The following is a 14,943-nucleotide window of genomic DNA, read 5'->3' as shown; positions in this document are numbered from 1 at the left end:
GACAAACTCTGATTAAGAAATTGCAAATAATGCTTTTGTGAGTGTCCCAGAGGAACTGGAGGAAACATGCTCTAGCTAAAAATGTCCTTGTACATAGCAGGGGGGCAGGTGAACTAGATGGCTTTTAAAGATCCCTTCCAACCCAAACTATTATATAATTTTATGAAAGTCAGAAAAACATTAGCTTTCTGTTTCTGCTGCCTTATTTAGGCATTATTCCTACTTTCCCAGGCAACATGCTTGCAGATGGTGCCCATTTCAGTAGTTGGGCCAGCTGTGCTTTTTTTTCATTAGTTTAATTAATGTGTGGGGAAGATTGAATTCTTCCTACTTTGAGAGACATGAATTTGATCATAAAGTTTCTTGAACAGGTTTGTGAATAATAAATTTATTTGTGAAAAGAATAATTTCACACAGTAAAACTGCTATGGATAATGAATCTAGCTCTCTTAAACATTTTTAGTCCCTCTGCAACCAAATGGCATTGGAGTTAGAGAAAATTGGGTCTGGGAATGATTTGCACAGACCTTGATCTTTTCAGGAGCAAGATTGAACTGAGACTGCCTAGGCTGTTACTGAAGACGTTTCTCTACTCTGCTCCTAAAAGCTGTTTCCCTAAACAACCTGTTCCAGGGTTTTACTATCCTCAGTGTTAGGCTTTTCTTAATCAAAATTTAACTAAACATAATCTAAAATAAAACTAATAATTTCTTGTCCTCTTTCCTTGGCATATAAAAAACATTTTTTCTCTCTCCTTGTAGCAATTATCTTTTATAGAGGGGAAGACACCTTCTTACATACTTCTCTAAATCAGTTCCTTCATTGTTTTCTACTTTCTGAACTGCTCCTCTGGCTCCCCTGGGAACATTCCAACATTTAGCTGCGTCTTTCTCAAAGTGTGTTGCTTACTTTGCACTTTAATCCACTGTTACAAAATGTCTTCAACTCCTTCTTCCCTAGCATTATCCCCAAATTTTGAAGCTCACTCTCAACTCCTCATTAATGAAAATACAGGCTGGTTCCAGGATCTCCCTTGACATCTCCTCACTGACATATGCTATTGATAACTCTTTCTCATACAGTTGTTTAGTGTCAGTCTCCAGTCATTCCTTGTGCATGAGAACGCAATTTAAAAGTAGGTAAGATTTTGCCCTCAAAATCTTATATGAAGCTGTGACCTTGATGTATTTTTAGAAATGTCCATTGTGTTACATATCTCCTGAGGGATTTGATTTATTTTTCTTTTTCTTTCTTTTATATACTGCTGCATTACTTGATATTACTGGAGCAAGGGGTACCAAAGAAATAAAGAGGAATTTGATTTAAAAGAGAAAAAAACATTACACAGCAGTACTGTGTTCTGGGATTTGGGACTGCTGAAGTTCATGAAGGCAGATGGTTTCCCTGTGGTCAGAAAGGGCTGAGAGAATTACACAGCCAACGGGATGAGATGTCAAGGAAGGAACATCTCTCTATCATCCCTAATGCAACAGCCCAGGTGCTGGTGGTGTATGAGAAAAAGGACTACAGAAAGTGCTCAGATTTACGTTTTACTCCTTTAACAGCATCTCCCTCATCCACTGGGAGATGAACTGGGCCAGAAAGGCAGTTGCTGTGCCCCAGAATTACTTTTTTTATGTCCTTGTAAAAAAGTCCTTATCAATAGGACTGATGGAGTGAGGTTCCAGTGGGTATGTCATCCCTGTTATCATATGTCGTAATCGTGGGTGACAGTACGGAGTTGGCCAGTTTGGATCCCAGGTGCCAGCTGTGCAAACAAAAAAAAAATTAATCCTTCTATCTGCTGTTGGGACAGAGTAAATTGGGACCCACAATGAATTTGTGTGACATTGTTAAGTTGAACTTCATCGATCTTAGAAGTCTTTTCCAACCAAAATAATTCTATGATCTCCCCATAGCTTTTAAAATTAAAATCCCCACTCTCCTCTGTGGGAAGACTCTTAGAAGTTCTGGGATGTCCTTCAGCACCTCTGCTGAGGAGCCACCCCCATGATGAAGCTGTATGGTGTATTGCAGTGCTTCTGCAAATGAGGGCTAGAAAGGGGAGATTTTGGACAGGCATATTGAATGGGATTTGTCCAGCCAGCAGTGTTGACCTTCTCCCTTCTTAAAGAAGAAAAAAGCACTGAGACAATGTGAAAGCCTGTTCTTGAGCCAGAACTTTGGCTGGGATTACTGCCGAAGCATAATTTCTCAACAGTCTTCCAAGTACTTCTAGAGGTTACAGTGTTGTGTTAAGATGCAATCACCTCCCTTCATGTTTTCTCTCTGAGGCTCAAGAGGAGGGCATTTCTCTGAGTTGCTGGAATTATGCTGGACCAGGCCCAAAACAAATGAGATTGAACTTAACCCATCAGTGGGGAGCCTGGTGAGATCACAGCCCTAGGCTCTGAAAGCCAATGTTCAGGGCAGCTTCTGTGGCTAAACTCTGGTCTTTGGACTCCTTTGTCTTCCCCCACTGGCTGAGAAACTACCTGTTTCATCTTGTTTAATGAAAGATGAATATAATTCATATCCAGGCCTATGCTTTAAAACAGAAAACAAAATCTGCTTAGTGGCAATGTCAGGAAAGTTTTCTAGAAGCCCATATAGGTTTATGATGGGGTCAAAAGCTTTGTTTTGGCTATTCAACCCATCCATTCTGAATGTCCCCCTTTCCTGATACCAAACTGAGGGAAGCTTGAGGATTTATTTAATTAGATTTTGCTTTTTTCTTGTCTTTGTTTCAGGCTGTGGGGAATGGGGAAGGTATATGGGAAGGCATATCTCCTACTAGATCCACTTTTTTTTTTTTTTTTGGCAAACCACAGGAGTGGATGGAGGGAAAGAGAGAATCCCTGGTCTCAATACAGCAGGTAGAAGAGTTTTGCTCTCTATTTGAACGGGGTAAATATCACTGTTGTGTGCTCTGTATGTTTGGGGAGTGAATGTCCACAGTGGTGAGCTGGAGTCAGGACCCATATTCCTTTTCTTGGCCATTTTAGTGAGCTCCCAGCATGAAGTGATAAGGATGCACTGCACATCCCTCACCATGCTTCTGCAGACTCCCCATCCTCCTTAGGTGAACCTCCAGGAAACAGCCTTTCCATCCACTAGCAAAGCTGAGTAAGGTTGACAAATGCCCTCCCCTCTTCTAATGTCAACACACCTACATTTGAACCTTTGCCCTGAATACTTAATGCATTTATTAATACATTTATGAGGAGTCATTTGGAGGTTTCTTGTGGAGGGGCCCCAGTTCACAGGGGCATTAACAAGGCCTTCGGTTTAGCGTTAGGCAAACACATTCAGTGTGGCTGCACACTTCAGCTTCAGTAGAGGCTTTCAAAGGCTTGTAAATATTTACACACACTCCCGAATGAGAGTGAGTTGGGGAGGGGCCTTTGAACCTGGAGAGGAATGTGAATCAGAATAACAAACAAGAAGCAGAAAAAATGAAGGAAGAGCAAGAACAAAATATCAACACTTTGCTAATCCCATAACTTCTCCTAAAGCATTACCTCATGAGCAATTCCTATAAATTTCATGGATTTGTTTTCATCTATTAATAGTTGCTTAGTTCAAGGGTCCAATTTATGCTCCTCTCTCCTTTTCCTGCCCCAAAGCAACCTTAGAGTGTTTCTGTCCAAAATAGTCACAAAATAGCCACACAGAATAAGATTTAGGAGAGATGTCAGCAATTACCCCACTCAATAAACCACCTTTCTTACAGTAGTTTCAAAACTCCATCAAGTTCACAGCCCCATGGTGTTGGGTACATACCAAAAAGTTCAACCATCTGACCAAACATGAACACTTCCATCCTGGGTTATCTATCCAGTCTATGGAGAAATGGTGTCTCTATGACATGGTTCATCTCATCCAAAAGTCAATGCCTGTGCACTTTCATGTCCAGTGACCCAGCTTGGAGTATTTTAGGAAATGGGATATATGGTTTTTGAGGACAGCTGTGAAATGGTAATCAATTGATCAATGAAAGAGATTCCTCAGTTCATGAATTGCTTCTGAAAACCTCAAGCCATTCACTGGCAAGCAGACAAAATGAGGGAACCCACACAATAGCTGATTTATCTCACTGAGTCTAGCTTTAATTAAAAGCAGAAGAAAAACAAGCAGTGACAGTCTGTGTGATATTTGGTGACTTGTCATCCTACCCTGTGCTCCTGCCACACTCCCTGTTCCTGGGTCAGGACTCAGGGTGTTTTGGGGCCAGCTGCCCAGGTGCTCATGCCGTGCTGGGAGAAAATCAAAGGGAAAGAAGTGCACAGTCCAGCCCTGTTAGTATTGATTGTGATTTTCCTGATAGGGTCAGTACTGCAAAGTGGCTGTAACAGCCTGCTCCAGGACTTTTCCCAGCCTGGGATCCTTGGCATGGAGTCTGTTCAAATACTATCTGGCTTCAGGGTTCCTCCTTCACCATTTTCAGGTTAGGCAGTGGTGGACAAATACCAGTGTTTGTTCTTTAGGGTGTCATCTTCTTCCAGCTCCTTTCAGACAATTTTGGAGCCTGCCTGGGAACACAGATTGTTTGGAATGATTAGCTCTTTTGGTGGTGGTATCCCAATTGCTTTGCTTGTCTGCTTGTGTAGGAGCAGCCTGGCCCAGCTGACAGGCAGCCTGAATGCTGCCAGGCCCAAACTGAGAGGCAGAACAGGAGATTAATGATATTTTGGGTGTCATAGCAGGTCATCTGAGTACAGCCCGGGGCTTCTCTTGCCACCCTTGCAGGCATAGGGGGCTGTTGGCTGGGTGCTCGCTGTGCTGGATTCACCCAGTGCCTTGCAGAGCTGTCAGGCCCAGCAACAACACAGGGCAGTGGTTTGGGAATCCCTGCAGGAATTTGCACTCGCTCACAGCATTTTCCTTCTTCCAGACAATGCAACAAGACTTCCAATGGGAGTGACAGCTGCGACTTGATGTGCTGTGGCAGAGGCTACAACCCCTACATGGACAAAGTGGTGGAGCGTTGCCACTGCAAATACCACTGGTGCTGCTACGTGACCTGTAAAAAGTGTGAGAGGACTGTCGAGAGATATGTGTGCAAATGAAAACCCTCCTCTGCCCACCTGGGAGTTGAGATGGCAGCGGCACCCCAGCACTATTCAGAGAAAACATTTCCTTGACTAGACATCCTTTATCTTGTAAAGACACAGACTTGAAGAGAGATGGTAGGAGGAAAAGCAACAATCACACCGGTAAAAATAAGAATGTAAAAGAGCCTCCTGAAAAGCAACAAACCCACAAATACTTCCCCCCACCAATAAAATGCTGTCTGAGAAGACAAAACCTCATTTGGGATGCTATCTTCTTCCAAAATATTTCCTATGGTTGCCAGTGATGTTCAGCCATCAAGGGCCTTAGAATTCTGAGAAATAGATACAGAAACATTCCCTGGGGGAAAAAAACCAGCATTTGTTTGACAATAACTAAGGCTCACACCTACCTATGCCTTCTAGCACAGGTATTGAGTCTCCATTAGGACCATCCCAGGAGCGAAAATGCTACAACTTTTCAGCAATAACTGCCTTTGTTGCCAAAGACTTAATTTTTAGCAGGGAATCATCCATTCTGAATGATTAAAGTGGAAAGATTTCAGGTTAATCCTCTGAAATGAAGAACTAATTTTAATCTTTCTTCTACACAGGTCTGTGACTTTGAACTTACTGCTGAAGGAAAACATGTCCTTGATTTGTCCAGGCTGGACAAAATTCAGCCATGAAAAAAATCCCCTGGAATCATGGAGGCAGTGAGAGGAGGGTAGGCTGAGAAGGACTTTATGGGGTCCACAAGACAGTAGTGGAGCCATTAGGATAAAATAACAAAGTGAAGTTCAAGTCCAGGGGCAAAGTAAAGAAAAAAAGCAATCTCCTGCTCTCTATCTCTTTGCCCTTTGGGTGTGACACCCTTAGTCACTGACATACTTCCACATTGGCCCAAGTCCTTGGGGAAATATGCCACTGGCTTTTTCCCCCACAAAACCATTGGTCCAACCCCAGGAAGCTGCAGAGAGTGGAGTGGTCCCGGCTGTAGGGAGTGCAGCCATGGAAGTCAGCAGCTACTCCCAGCAGGAAGGAATGGGAACGTGTCAGTCCTTCATGTGGCCCTGCCCTGACACAGCAGAGAACCACTATCTGTGGCTGTACATATTTTCTTTGGTATGCAGATATACAGAAATATTTATATCTTGTGTTTTCATCTACTTTACTTCCTACATAAATATATCCTTATATTACAAACAAGCATTAACAATAATACGAAATAAATGCTGAAGTTACTGGTGCAACAGCAAAATGTTAGATTATTGTTTCACTCTTCTACTTGGAAAGCAACTCTGATTTTCCTCCCAAGGATGGGAAAAGAGCATGGTTCATGGCACTCACAGGCATAGGACAGATAAGTTTCTTTATTTCCTGCCTCCCCAGCCTCTTCATTTTGAGCAGAACTAGCCTAGATACAGTCAAGAAAACTTGGAGCAAGGAAGAGTCACCATTGCTGTTTTGGTTCTTTTTATCAGTCATCACTCTCATTGGTAAAATTTCCCAGTGCCCCTGAGGAGCTTAATAACAAACATGAGTCATACCTCTCATGTCATGTGTGGTTGGCTTCTGGCTCCTGCATATGGAGAGGAGTTGCTGTACAGGAGACGTCTGAACTTAGCCTAGGTTCCCTTCTTTGCTTTTGGGGGTTTTTTTGGTTTTGTTTTTGGTTTTGTTTTTGGTTTTGCTTGTTTGTTTGTGTTTTGAGGTTGTTTGTTTGGGTTTTTGTTTTTGTTTTGGTTTGGTTTTTTTGTGGAGTTTGTGGGGTTTTTGGGTTTTCTAGTGGTCATCCAGCCCTGATTATGAAAGGTGATGTTGGAGAAGGATGCTGCTCCAGGAACAGAAGGCAGCAGAGCCTCTGATGTCTTTCAGATCTTTCTTGGGCACCCCATCCTCATGCAAAATGCTGTAAGCAGCCAAAAAATCACTCCTACGCAAATGTGGAGGGATTCTGTCACTTTCCTGGGGGAAATATGTGAATAACACTGCAATCTTTCTCCAAATCCTCTTTTTTTCCCCACTCAGCCACTCCCTAGAGGGCAACTGCCTCTAACATGTCTGTGAGCAGCCCTGGGGAGTTGGAGGAGAAAAGCATCATGTGATATAAGAGCAAAATTAGAGATATTTTGTTCTCTTCAGCTACTTTGCTTTGCTGTAATGGGTTTCGTCTCCTTGCCTCTTTCCCCCCCGCCAGTCATTAGCAGACAAAAAGAGGTCTTTCATAGTTTGTTAGTGGTTTGTATTATTATCACCCCATAAAAGCTGATGTCTGTGCAGTGCAGTGTCATGAGTGGTGGGTGTCTTTAGGCTGACATGCAGACAGGCTGGTGGCACAAATCCCACTGGTCTCCAATGCCAGAATTTGGCTTCATTTGATATGTAAAGAAACTGTCTACTCTCATTCTTTTAAGGAATTTTATTTTCATTTCCAGTTTCTGATGAAGACAACAAGGCACAGAAGTTCTGACTGAAGAAAAATTTGAGCATTTCAATGCCATTCTGTAATGCCTCTTTTTCTTGCTCCCTTGCTGATGTCATGAGTCTTTCTGCTTGGTGAAAAAATAGTAAAAATGAAGAAATACTCTATATATACATTGTTTTCAGCTGTATTTCTCTCCTCCCATGTCAGACCCGTAATTTTTGATTGGCTTTCTCATGTCAGAAGAAGTCATCACCTGGCATTAAAAGAAGGGAGTATACCAATTAGCCATCTGCAGGTCCATCAGGTGGGAAGTGAACCCACAGCAGAATGCTAGTCACGGTGGTAACTCACACTTCGTCACCTCATGCCACAGATGTCTGTTACTGAAGATACTGACCTGAAATGGCTGAATTGTTAGGAGTTTTGCAGTTTGGGCCATTCAGGTTCAAAATTTCTGCTGGCTCCTCTAGATAATCTATCATGGGCTTCATTTGAAATTTGCTTCTTTGAGAAAAGAGTCTGTGTGGCCCCAGCCCATGTCTTAGGCTGTTAGTCTATGAATTAACACTGCTACACTGCTTTTGCCATAACTTCTAATTTTCAGGGCCCTTTTCTTCTCCGGAGCAGCTGCACAATGTATTAAGTGTATGCCCAGGGTGCCTTCCCAAGGTGAGAGTCATGCACAGGGCAAGGTCTGATAAACTGCAGCCTCCCTTTTTACACAACCCTGCTTCATCCAGCAAACTAGGGTCATCTCATCAGTTTGATGGCTTTAAGTTGAAATAAGGTAGATTTAGATTAGAAGTTAGGAAGAAATTTCTCCCTGTGAGGGTGGTGAGGCCTGGCACAGGTTGCCCAGAGAAGCTGTGGCTGCCCCATCCCTGGAAGTGCCCAAAGCCAGGTTGGACAGGGCTTGGAGCAAGCTGGTCTAGTGGAAGGGTGTCCCTGCCCATGACAGGGGGTAGAACAAGATAAGCTCTAAGGTCCCTTCCACCCCAAACCATTCTGTGATTCTATGATCTCCCTCTTGATAATCTGGCATTTCCAAACTTTTTCAGAAAATGTCTTTCTGTGAGCACTAGACAGTGCTTTCTGCTTTCTTTTCCTTTTAACAAAAACCAGGAATAAAGAGAGTACCTAGAACACAGGGCCATACTGGTGGAACAACTCATGGTGCCTCTTTCTCCTTGCAACCTGATGCTTCACTCCTTGCATCAGCAGCAAAGCACAGAGAAGCCAGAAAAGTGCCACATCTCTCAGTTTTAATTATTGATGCAACAGGGATCCAAAACAGAAAGGCCAAGTTATTTTTTCAGTCTAGAGGAGGGCGTTCCTGCCCATGGCAGGGGCTTGGAACTGGATGATCTTCAAGGTCCATTCCAACCCAAATCATTCTATGATTCTATAATTTTCTGTGCATGTGTGGTCTGAAAGATACCTAGGATTACATTTGTCACAAACCAGCTTTGCAAGGAAAATATATCCCTCCTTCCCTTTTGCAGGCCTTCAGCAAGCAGTTTTCACGGCTTTGCTCTGAAACACAGATCTTTCAGCTACTGCAGAAAATGGCTTTAACTACTGTGAATGTCTTTGTCAGGTGATGCTGCAGTTCCCTTCTTATAACGTGTCTTACCACATCCCAACAGCTGATACGATTTGGCCAAGCTCCATGTCCTACTACACAGTACTGTTGATTTACACTAGCTGGCAAAATACATCTGATTTATTCCCACAGACACTATTATTTCACAGTTTTACACTATTATCCCTGAGGGAAACAGCCAAGCTATCTTGAGGAGTATTATGCTGGTGGCTTTGTAGCATGTATTCATTTAAAAAAAATATCTATGATTCAATAAAAGAGTTTGGACTTAATGCTATTTCCAAATCTGAGGTTTTATACCCTGTATACATCTGGCTGGCTTTGTATTTTTTGATTTATTCCCCCCATCCTTACCTCCTTCCAGTTTTATATCATTTAGGTTTCTCCATAAGGTAGGCAAATGTCATTCATTATAAAAAAACTCGCATCTGATTGTGTCTTTTATTCTACAAAAATAGAAAGTATCTTAATTATAATAAAGCAGGCAGTCTACAATATTTCACATGCAGCTAGAAAAGCCCTTGGTGAAGGGAAGGGGAGAGAGGGAAGAAGAAAAAAATCTGAATGCAGCTAGTAGTGTCTCTGTCAGGATAGTGATAAAAGAGTCCCTGAGGGACCGTCCCTTTTCCCGCTAGAAAACAGATCCCTGTAGGCAGCCATTATCATCCTCCAAGTGAGCTAGACTTGTGCTGCCCAGCTCTGGGCTACCTGTTTGGGGAAGGTGATGGGAGGAGGCGCTGGAGGTAGTTGGGAATGTGGGGAACAAGAGGAAAATTCAGCCCTGGGATCAATTGTTAGACTTCCACCCTGTGACAAAGTATTTGCCTTTCCCTGCATCAGACAGGGGGTTGTGAAACACTTATTTTGCTCCCAAGAGCAGATCAGAGCTATCACAGGCATAACTCTCTCCTCTGCAAGGGAGATGGAGCAGAAAACAAGATTTGGGAGTGGGGGAGAAAGAGCAGGAAAGTTAAAATCCACCTGAGATTAATGACTTTAACATGTACAACATGTTTTGTTTTGTTTTCCTCTCAGGACCAGTTTCATCAGTCAGACAGAGTTTGATTAAATATCTCAGCAAAGCTATGGTTTATTCATCTAAAGCACAAATTACCCTCTGTTCATGGAAGCTGCATTAGCTGTGTTTTCTAATTGTGAGAGCAACAATAATAATAAAAATAGTAACAACGCATACATTGTGGATTCGTTTTACTTCCTCTTTTGTTAAGAGTGAGTGGACAGTATTTTGTCTGTATTGTAAAAATTCAATGAGTTTTCAATTTTAAAGATCCTTTCTGGGCTGTGTGGAAAGTGTTCTTTTTTTTGCTCTATTAAGAGGAATTTTTCAAGGTATTTACCAGAACCATATTGGCTTGACATTTCTCTTACAGCAGAAGAGGGTATAATGTAATTGCACAACTGCAGGAGCTGGGATGTAAACAGACATGCTGCCAGGACTACTGAGCTTAGGAGAAAGCCACCAGATCCATAACACAGCTCCAGAACTCTTGTGATGCTGTCAATGTAAGGATAGCTTCAGACCCCAATTTTCATGGGTTGACTTACTCTGTGAAGTCTGCCCACTCCCATGACACAGCAACAACTTGGACAGGGACGGCTCACATGCCTAAGGCAAAGGAGTGTATAAGTGTTTTCCTGAATTAGGGCCAAAGTACTGAAAACCTTGAATAATTGAATCTTATAAATGCCAGTTATCAATATCTCAGACCTCTATAAGTGGTAACTGCGGACAAATGGGCTTTTTAAAATAAATACCCATGTTTCTTTCAGATTTTCTAATTTTCTCAGTCCGAGATGAAGTCTGTAGTGTCACTCAGTGGTGATGAATGATGAACTGGAGTGAAGGTGGAACTATAAAAATTAATCCAGGTAAAGCTGGGTGCTCACAATCCTGTGTCTGTCTGAAGCTCTAGGGTGTGCAATAGCCCTATTTCAACATTGAGGATTGGCTGCTTTCTCAAAATTCATGCTGTATTTCAGAGGAAAGAGAGATTTAAGATCCATTATTCTAAGGGGCATCCTTCCTTCTCCATTGTTTCTCATCCTAAATTTCAAGTTTAGAATTATACTAAAATAGTTTGAAATTCAGGAGAAGATGCTAAAATCTGTGTCATTATGAAAGCCATTAATAGCAGCAACTGTGTCATCAAAGGAAACAAACTGGTAGGCATATCTCAAATCAAAGAATTGTTTGGGTCAGAAGGGACCTTAAAGCTCATCTCATTCTAAACCCCTGCCATGGGCAGAAACACCTTCCACTAGACCAGGTTGCTCCAAGCCCTGTCCAATCTGGCCTTGAACACTTCCAGGGATGGGGCAGCCACAGTTTCTCTGGGCAACTTGTGCCAGTGTCAGTCAAATATCCCCAGGTCAGCAAGGTCCATCATGTACAGGAGGATGTTGGGGCCCTCCCCCTGCCATGTAGCCCTGGGAGAGGGGCCCTGGGGGGGGACACGGGGTTTCCCTGCCCCTGGTCAGCCTCGTTCCCCATTGGTTGTTTTGTGTTCCCCTGCGCGGGCAAGAACCCTCAGGTCCCATGATTGCCACAGTTCCTCAGCAGAGCTCCGGCCATGCAGCTGGAGAAATAAACATCTCTGAAACATCTATCAAGAATCCGTCCATATATATTTATTTTCCACGGGCCTCGTTGTTTGATAACGTGTTGCAGTATCCGCACTGTAACACGAGGATCCCAATGTTTCTGTGCTGCCTGCAGACACTGAAAACACACACCACCTGCAGCTACTTTCCACTCAAGATGCAATTAATTTTACAAAGTGCTGCACATGTTGACCAGGGTCAGGCTTGGGCGGGAAAACCATTTTCTGTTCTAAACTTCTGCTCTGCCCAGGGCTGCTCTCCTCATGTGGCTCAGACAGATTAAAACCCCACCTCAGTGCTCATCTTTGCAGGTGCTTCCTTCCTTGCTGCCAGCAGCGTGTGAGCTGTGGGGGGTGTGAGTTGGAACTACCTTTGCTTTTGGGGGAAGTGGGAAATGACAGCAAGCAGCTGCCTGTGCACCCACATTTGAGAAGCAGCTCTTGGGTATGACACAAAAGCGTTGAGATGATACCTGCAAAGAATGGCCTGATTTAAGACAGCAGTAACTCCCCAGCTTGCCCTGACTCCCACATACAACTTTTCCTCCACTGGATGGAAGACTCCTCTCAGCAGTTTGCAGTAAAGCATCTGGTGTCATTTGAGGCACTTCAGAGTGACCTTGTCCTCATGAGAATTCTCTGCCCACCAGGGCTTGAAGAGGAACACCCAAGGGCATTTCAAGTAGTACTAATGTTTAAGCAATTCAATTGCACCCCTGCTTCTGGTAATGCAAGGCCTTGAGGACAATTTCTTCCCTTAACAGACTGGTCCCAAGGGCTCTTCCAGGTCTACCATAGACCAACAAACTGGATGACGCCCAAAAATTAGCTGTGCAAAGCCATCAGACTCATTCTGCCTCATAAGTGCCACTGACACACATAGTCCAGGTCTGACCTCCAGATCACCAAGAGGGGCTTCTGAGTTAAACAGGACCTTAGTATAGTCGCAAGTTGTTGAATGAACTGCCCCAGCAGGAATTCACTGGGCAGGTTTCGGAGCAAGATGTTCTCAGCTCTCTGCAATAAAGATATTTTCAGAGCATAGAAACCTGGCATGGCTCCAAAGAGGGGATTGGGATAAGATGAATTATGTCTGTTGGGAGTTAGCATGACCCTTTTCATGTAGCTATCCATGGAGCAGATGTTGGAAGTCAGGTGAGGCTTATCTTTAGCCTGATGCTTGTCATAGGGGTCCTTTTGTTTTGATGTTTGGTTTTGTTATAAACCAAGCTAATTAGTTATTAAGTGTAGCTGGTATTAGCATCAAAGAATGAGCCTATATAACTCCTATGCCCAAAATGATTACAGCTGGTATCTATTATGTTACATAAATTGCTTAAAGACACTTCCAAATAAAACAATGAAATTCAATGAATGAAATCAAGCATTGTAAACATGTGAATGTAGTTCGTCAGACATACTTTTTCTTTTTCTCTCCATTAGAGGGAACATTTTCATCTTGGGATTTGCACAGAATTCCAAGGAAACAAAAAAACTTACTTTTCATGGAGTTTGTAAAGAAAATCAAACCATTCAAGTGCACTCTACACTTTACAGCTGCAATCAAATGTCAGACTCAAGGCCCCTGAACTTGACTCATTGATAATTGCTCTGGTACAAACTGACTTTTTTCCCCCCCCAACCATTAAGGAGGATATTTCAGATAATAAAGCATAAACAAAGAAACTTCAAAGAACAAAATGAATGCCATATAGTAACTGTGGTTTTACATGAACACTGAATTGCCGGCAGAGGATTTCTCCTTGCAAAATATTTTCCATTACTCTGTATCATCTGGTTAATAGCCTAAGTGCCCTAGCTTACCTTCAGGAGACTTAGGTAAGCTGAGAGATCTTCCTGCACAGAAAGACACTGACCATTCTTCCAACATCATGCTTTTTGTCCTCAAAATGATCTTGGCCAGTCTAATGAGGTTGACCTTCTTTCTTTTTGTTATCTTGCTGGTGTTTCTGAACATTTCTGTCAGTGGTGTGTGATGGGATGAAATACATGAGAATAAAGGAATCATGAAGAATCACAATATACTCCAAAGGCAAAAAAACCCCACAGCTGTCTGGGGAAGATACTCCAAAGTGCCTTTTAGACACCTAAATTCAGTAGTGAGAATTGAGTCCCACGATGTATATTTTAGCCTGGTTTAATCCAGAACAAGTGTTACTTCCCGATTTTATAACTAATACAGATGCATAAATAGGCTAGATTTGGTATGGCAATTCACATTTTTATTAAATAATACTCATACCCTCTTTTAGCACAACTAAATGTTACTCCACAGATCTTGAATCCCATCCATTTTCTCCTTCTGCACCATATCCCACATATTTTCAGGTGCTCTCATGCAGAGGGGCACTTGGAGTGAGAATCATCTCATCTTGGATACCCCACACGTGAGCTAACTCAGCACTGTTTCCATGATGGATAGGTGCAAGGAAGGGATGTGCTTCCTCTGCCATTCTACGTTTTAGCCCTGGCTGGAGTAGGAACATATGATTTGTGGTTTAGCTGGTTGGCCTCGAGGTCTGGCCAACCTCACCCAAATCTGGGTTATAATTGAACCCAGGACTGGTTCTGCTGGGTTTTGTGTTAAGAGGCTTTTCTCTGTTCTAGCTGAGGGTAGGTAATGGAGTTATGTTAGAAATACAGTGGAGGTGGGTTTCTATTTATCATCACCCTGTAACTATGACTGACACAAAAAAGATTAAAGCAATAAAGCCCAAAATAGAACATCTTCTTGCAGTTCTGGGGGGTTTTTTTTGAGGCCCAGGTTTTCAACTAGGATTTGCCTTGACAGGATAAAGTACATTTTCAAGCTCAGCTTCTTAATGGGCTACATCTGCTTAATGTAATTTTGCATCTGAACTGCATGTCTTGTCAGACGCAAGCACAGTCAGAGCTGCATTCAGCAGTACTCACTTTCCCTGGAATCAGATAAACTCAGCCCAATAAATTAGTTTTACTGCTCTCAGTATCACCCTGTTATCATTGTGAGTTATTTAGTCTGGGCTTCCCAAACTTTCCCATTCTTTCACAATGAAAGGAACTGAACTCCCAAAATGTATAAATAAATTTCTCTCACTTTTTCTTTCCGTCTTTCCTTATTTTCTTCCCTTTTCTTTCTTCTTCTCTCTCTTACTTTTCCTGGCGTCTTTTCTTGCATTCTCTCTCTTTCCATCAAATGGCTATATAAAGTAATTCACAGTTACATTTCTATAAAGTCTA

The 14,943-nt window shown here is 42.6% G+C and overlaps 1 protein-coding gene across 7 annotated transcripts in view; it reads left to right on the top strand.

Moving 5' to 3' along the window:
- Window positions 1-7,645, top strand: part of WNT11 (Wnt family member 11) — a 29,134-nt gene extending 21,489 nt beyond the window's left edge. For 5 of the 7 annotated variants that reach the window (XM_032097773.1, XM_032097765.1, XM_032097784.1 and 2 more), the window contains 2 exons: window positions 2,751-2,876; window positions 4,895-7,645. In XM_032097773.1, the coding sequence (XP_031953664.1) occupies window positions 2,751-2,876; window positions 4,895-5,069 (301 nt within the window). In that variant the 3' untranslated portion in view covers window positions 5,070-7,645. The remainder of the gene's footprint in view (window positions 1-2,750; window positions 2,877-4,894) is intronic. The other 2 variants (XM_032097803.1, XM_032097778.1) reach the window with 2 other exon arrangements.
- Window positions 7,646-14,943: the final 7,298 nt, after the last annotated feature.

The sequence above is a fragment of the Corvus moneduloides genome, chromosome 2 (assembly GCF_009650955.1).
Source record: "Corvus moneduloides isolate bCorMon1 chromosome 2, bCorMon1.pri, whole genome shotgun sequence".
NCBI lineage: Eukaryota > Metazoa > Chordata > Aves > Passeriformes > Corvidae > Corvus > Corvus moneduloides.
The sequence above is the reverse complement of the archived record's forward strand: the minus strand, read 5'-3'. Positions and strand labels throughout refer to the sequence as shown.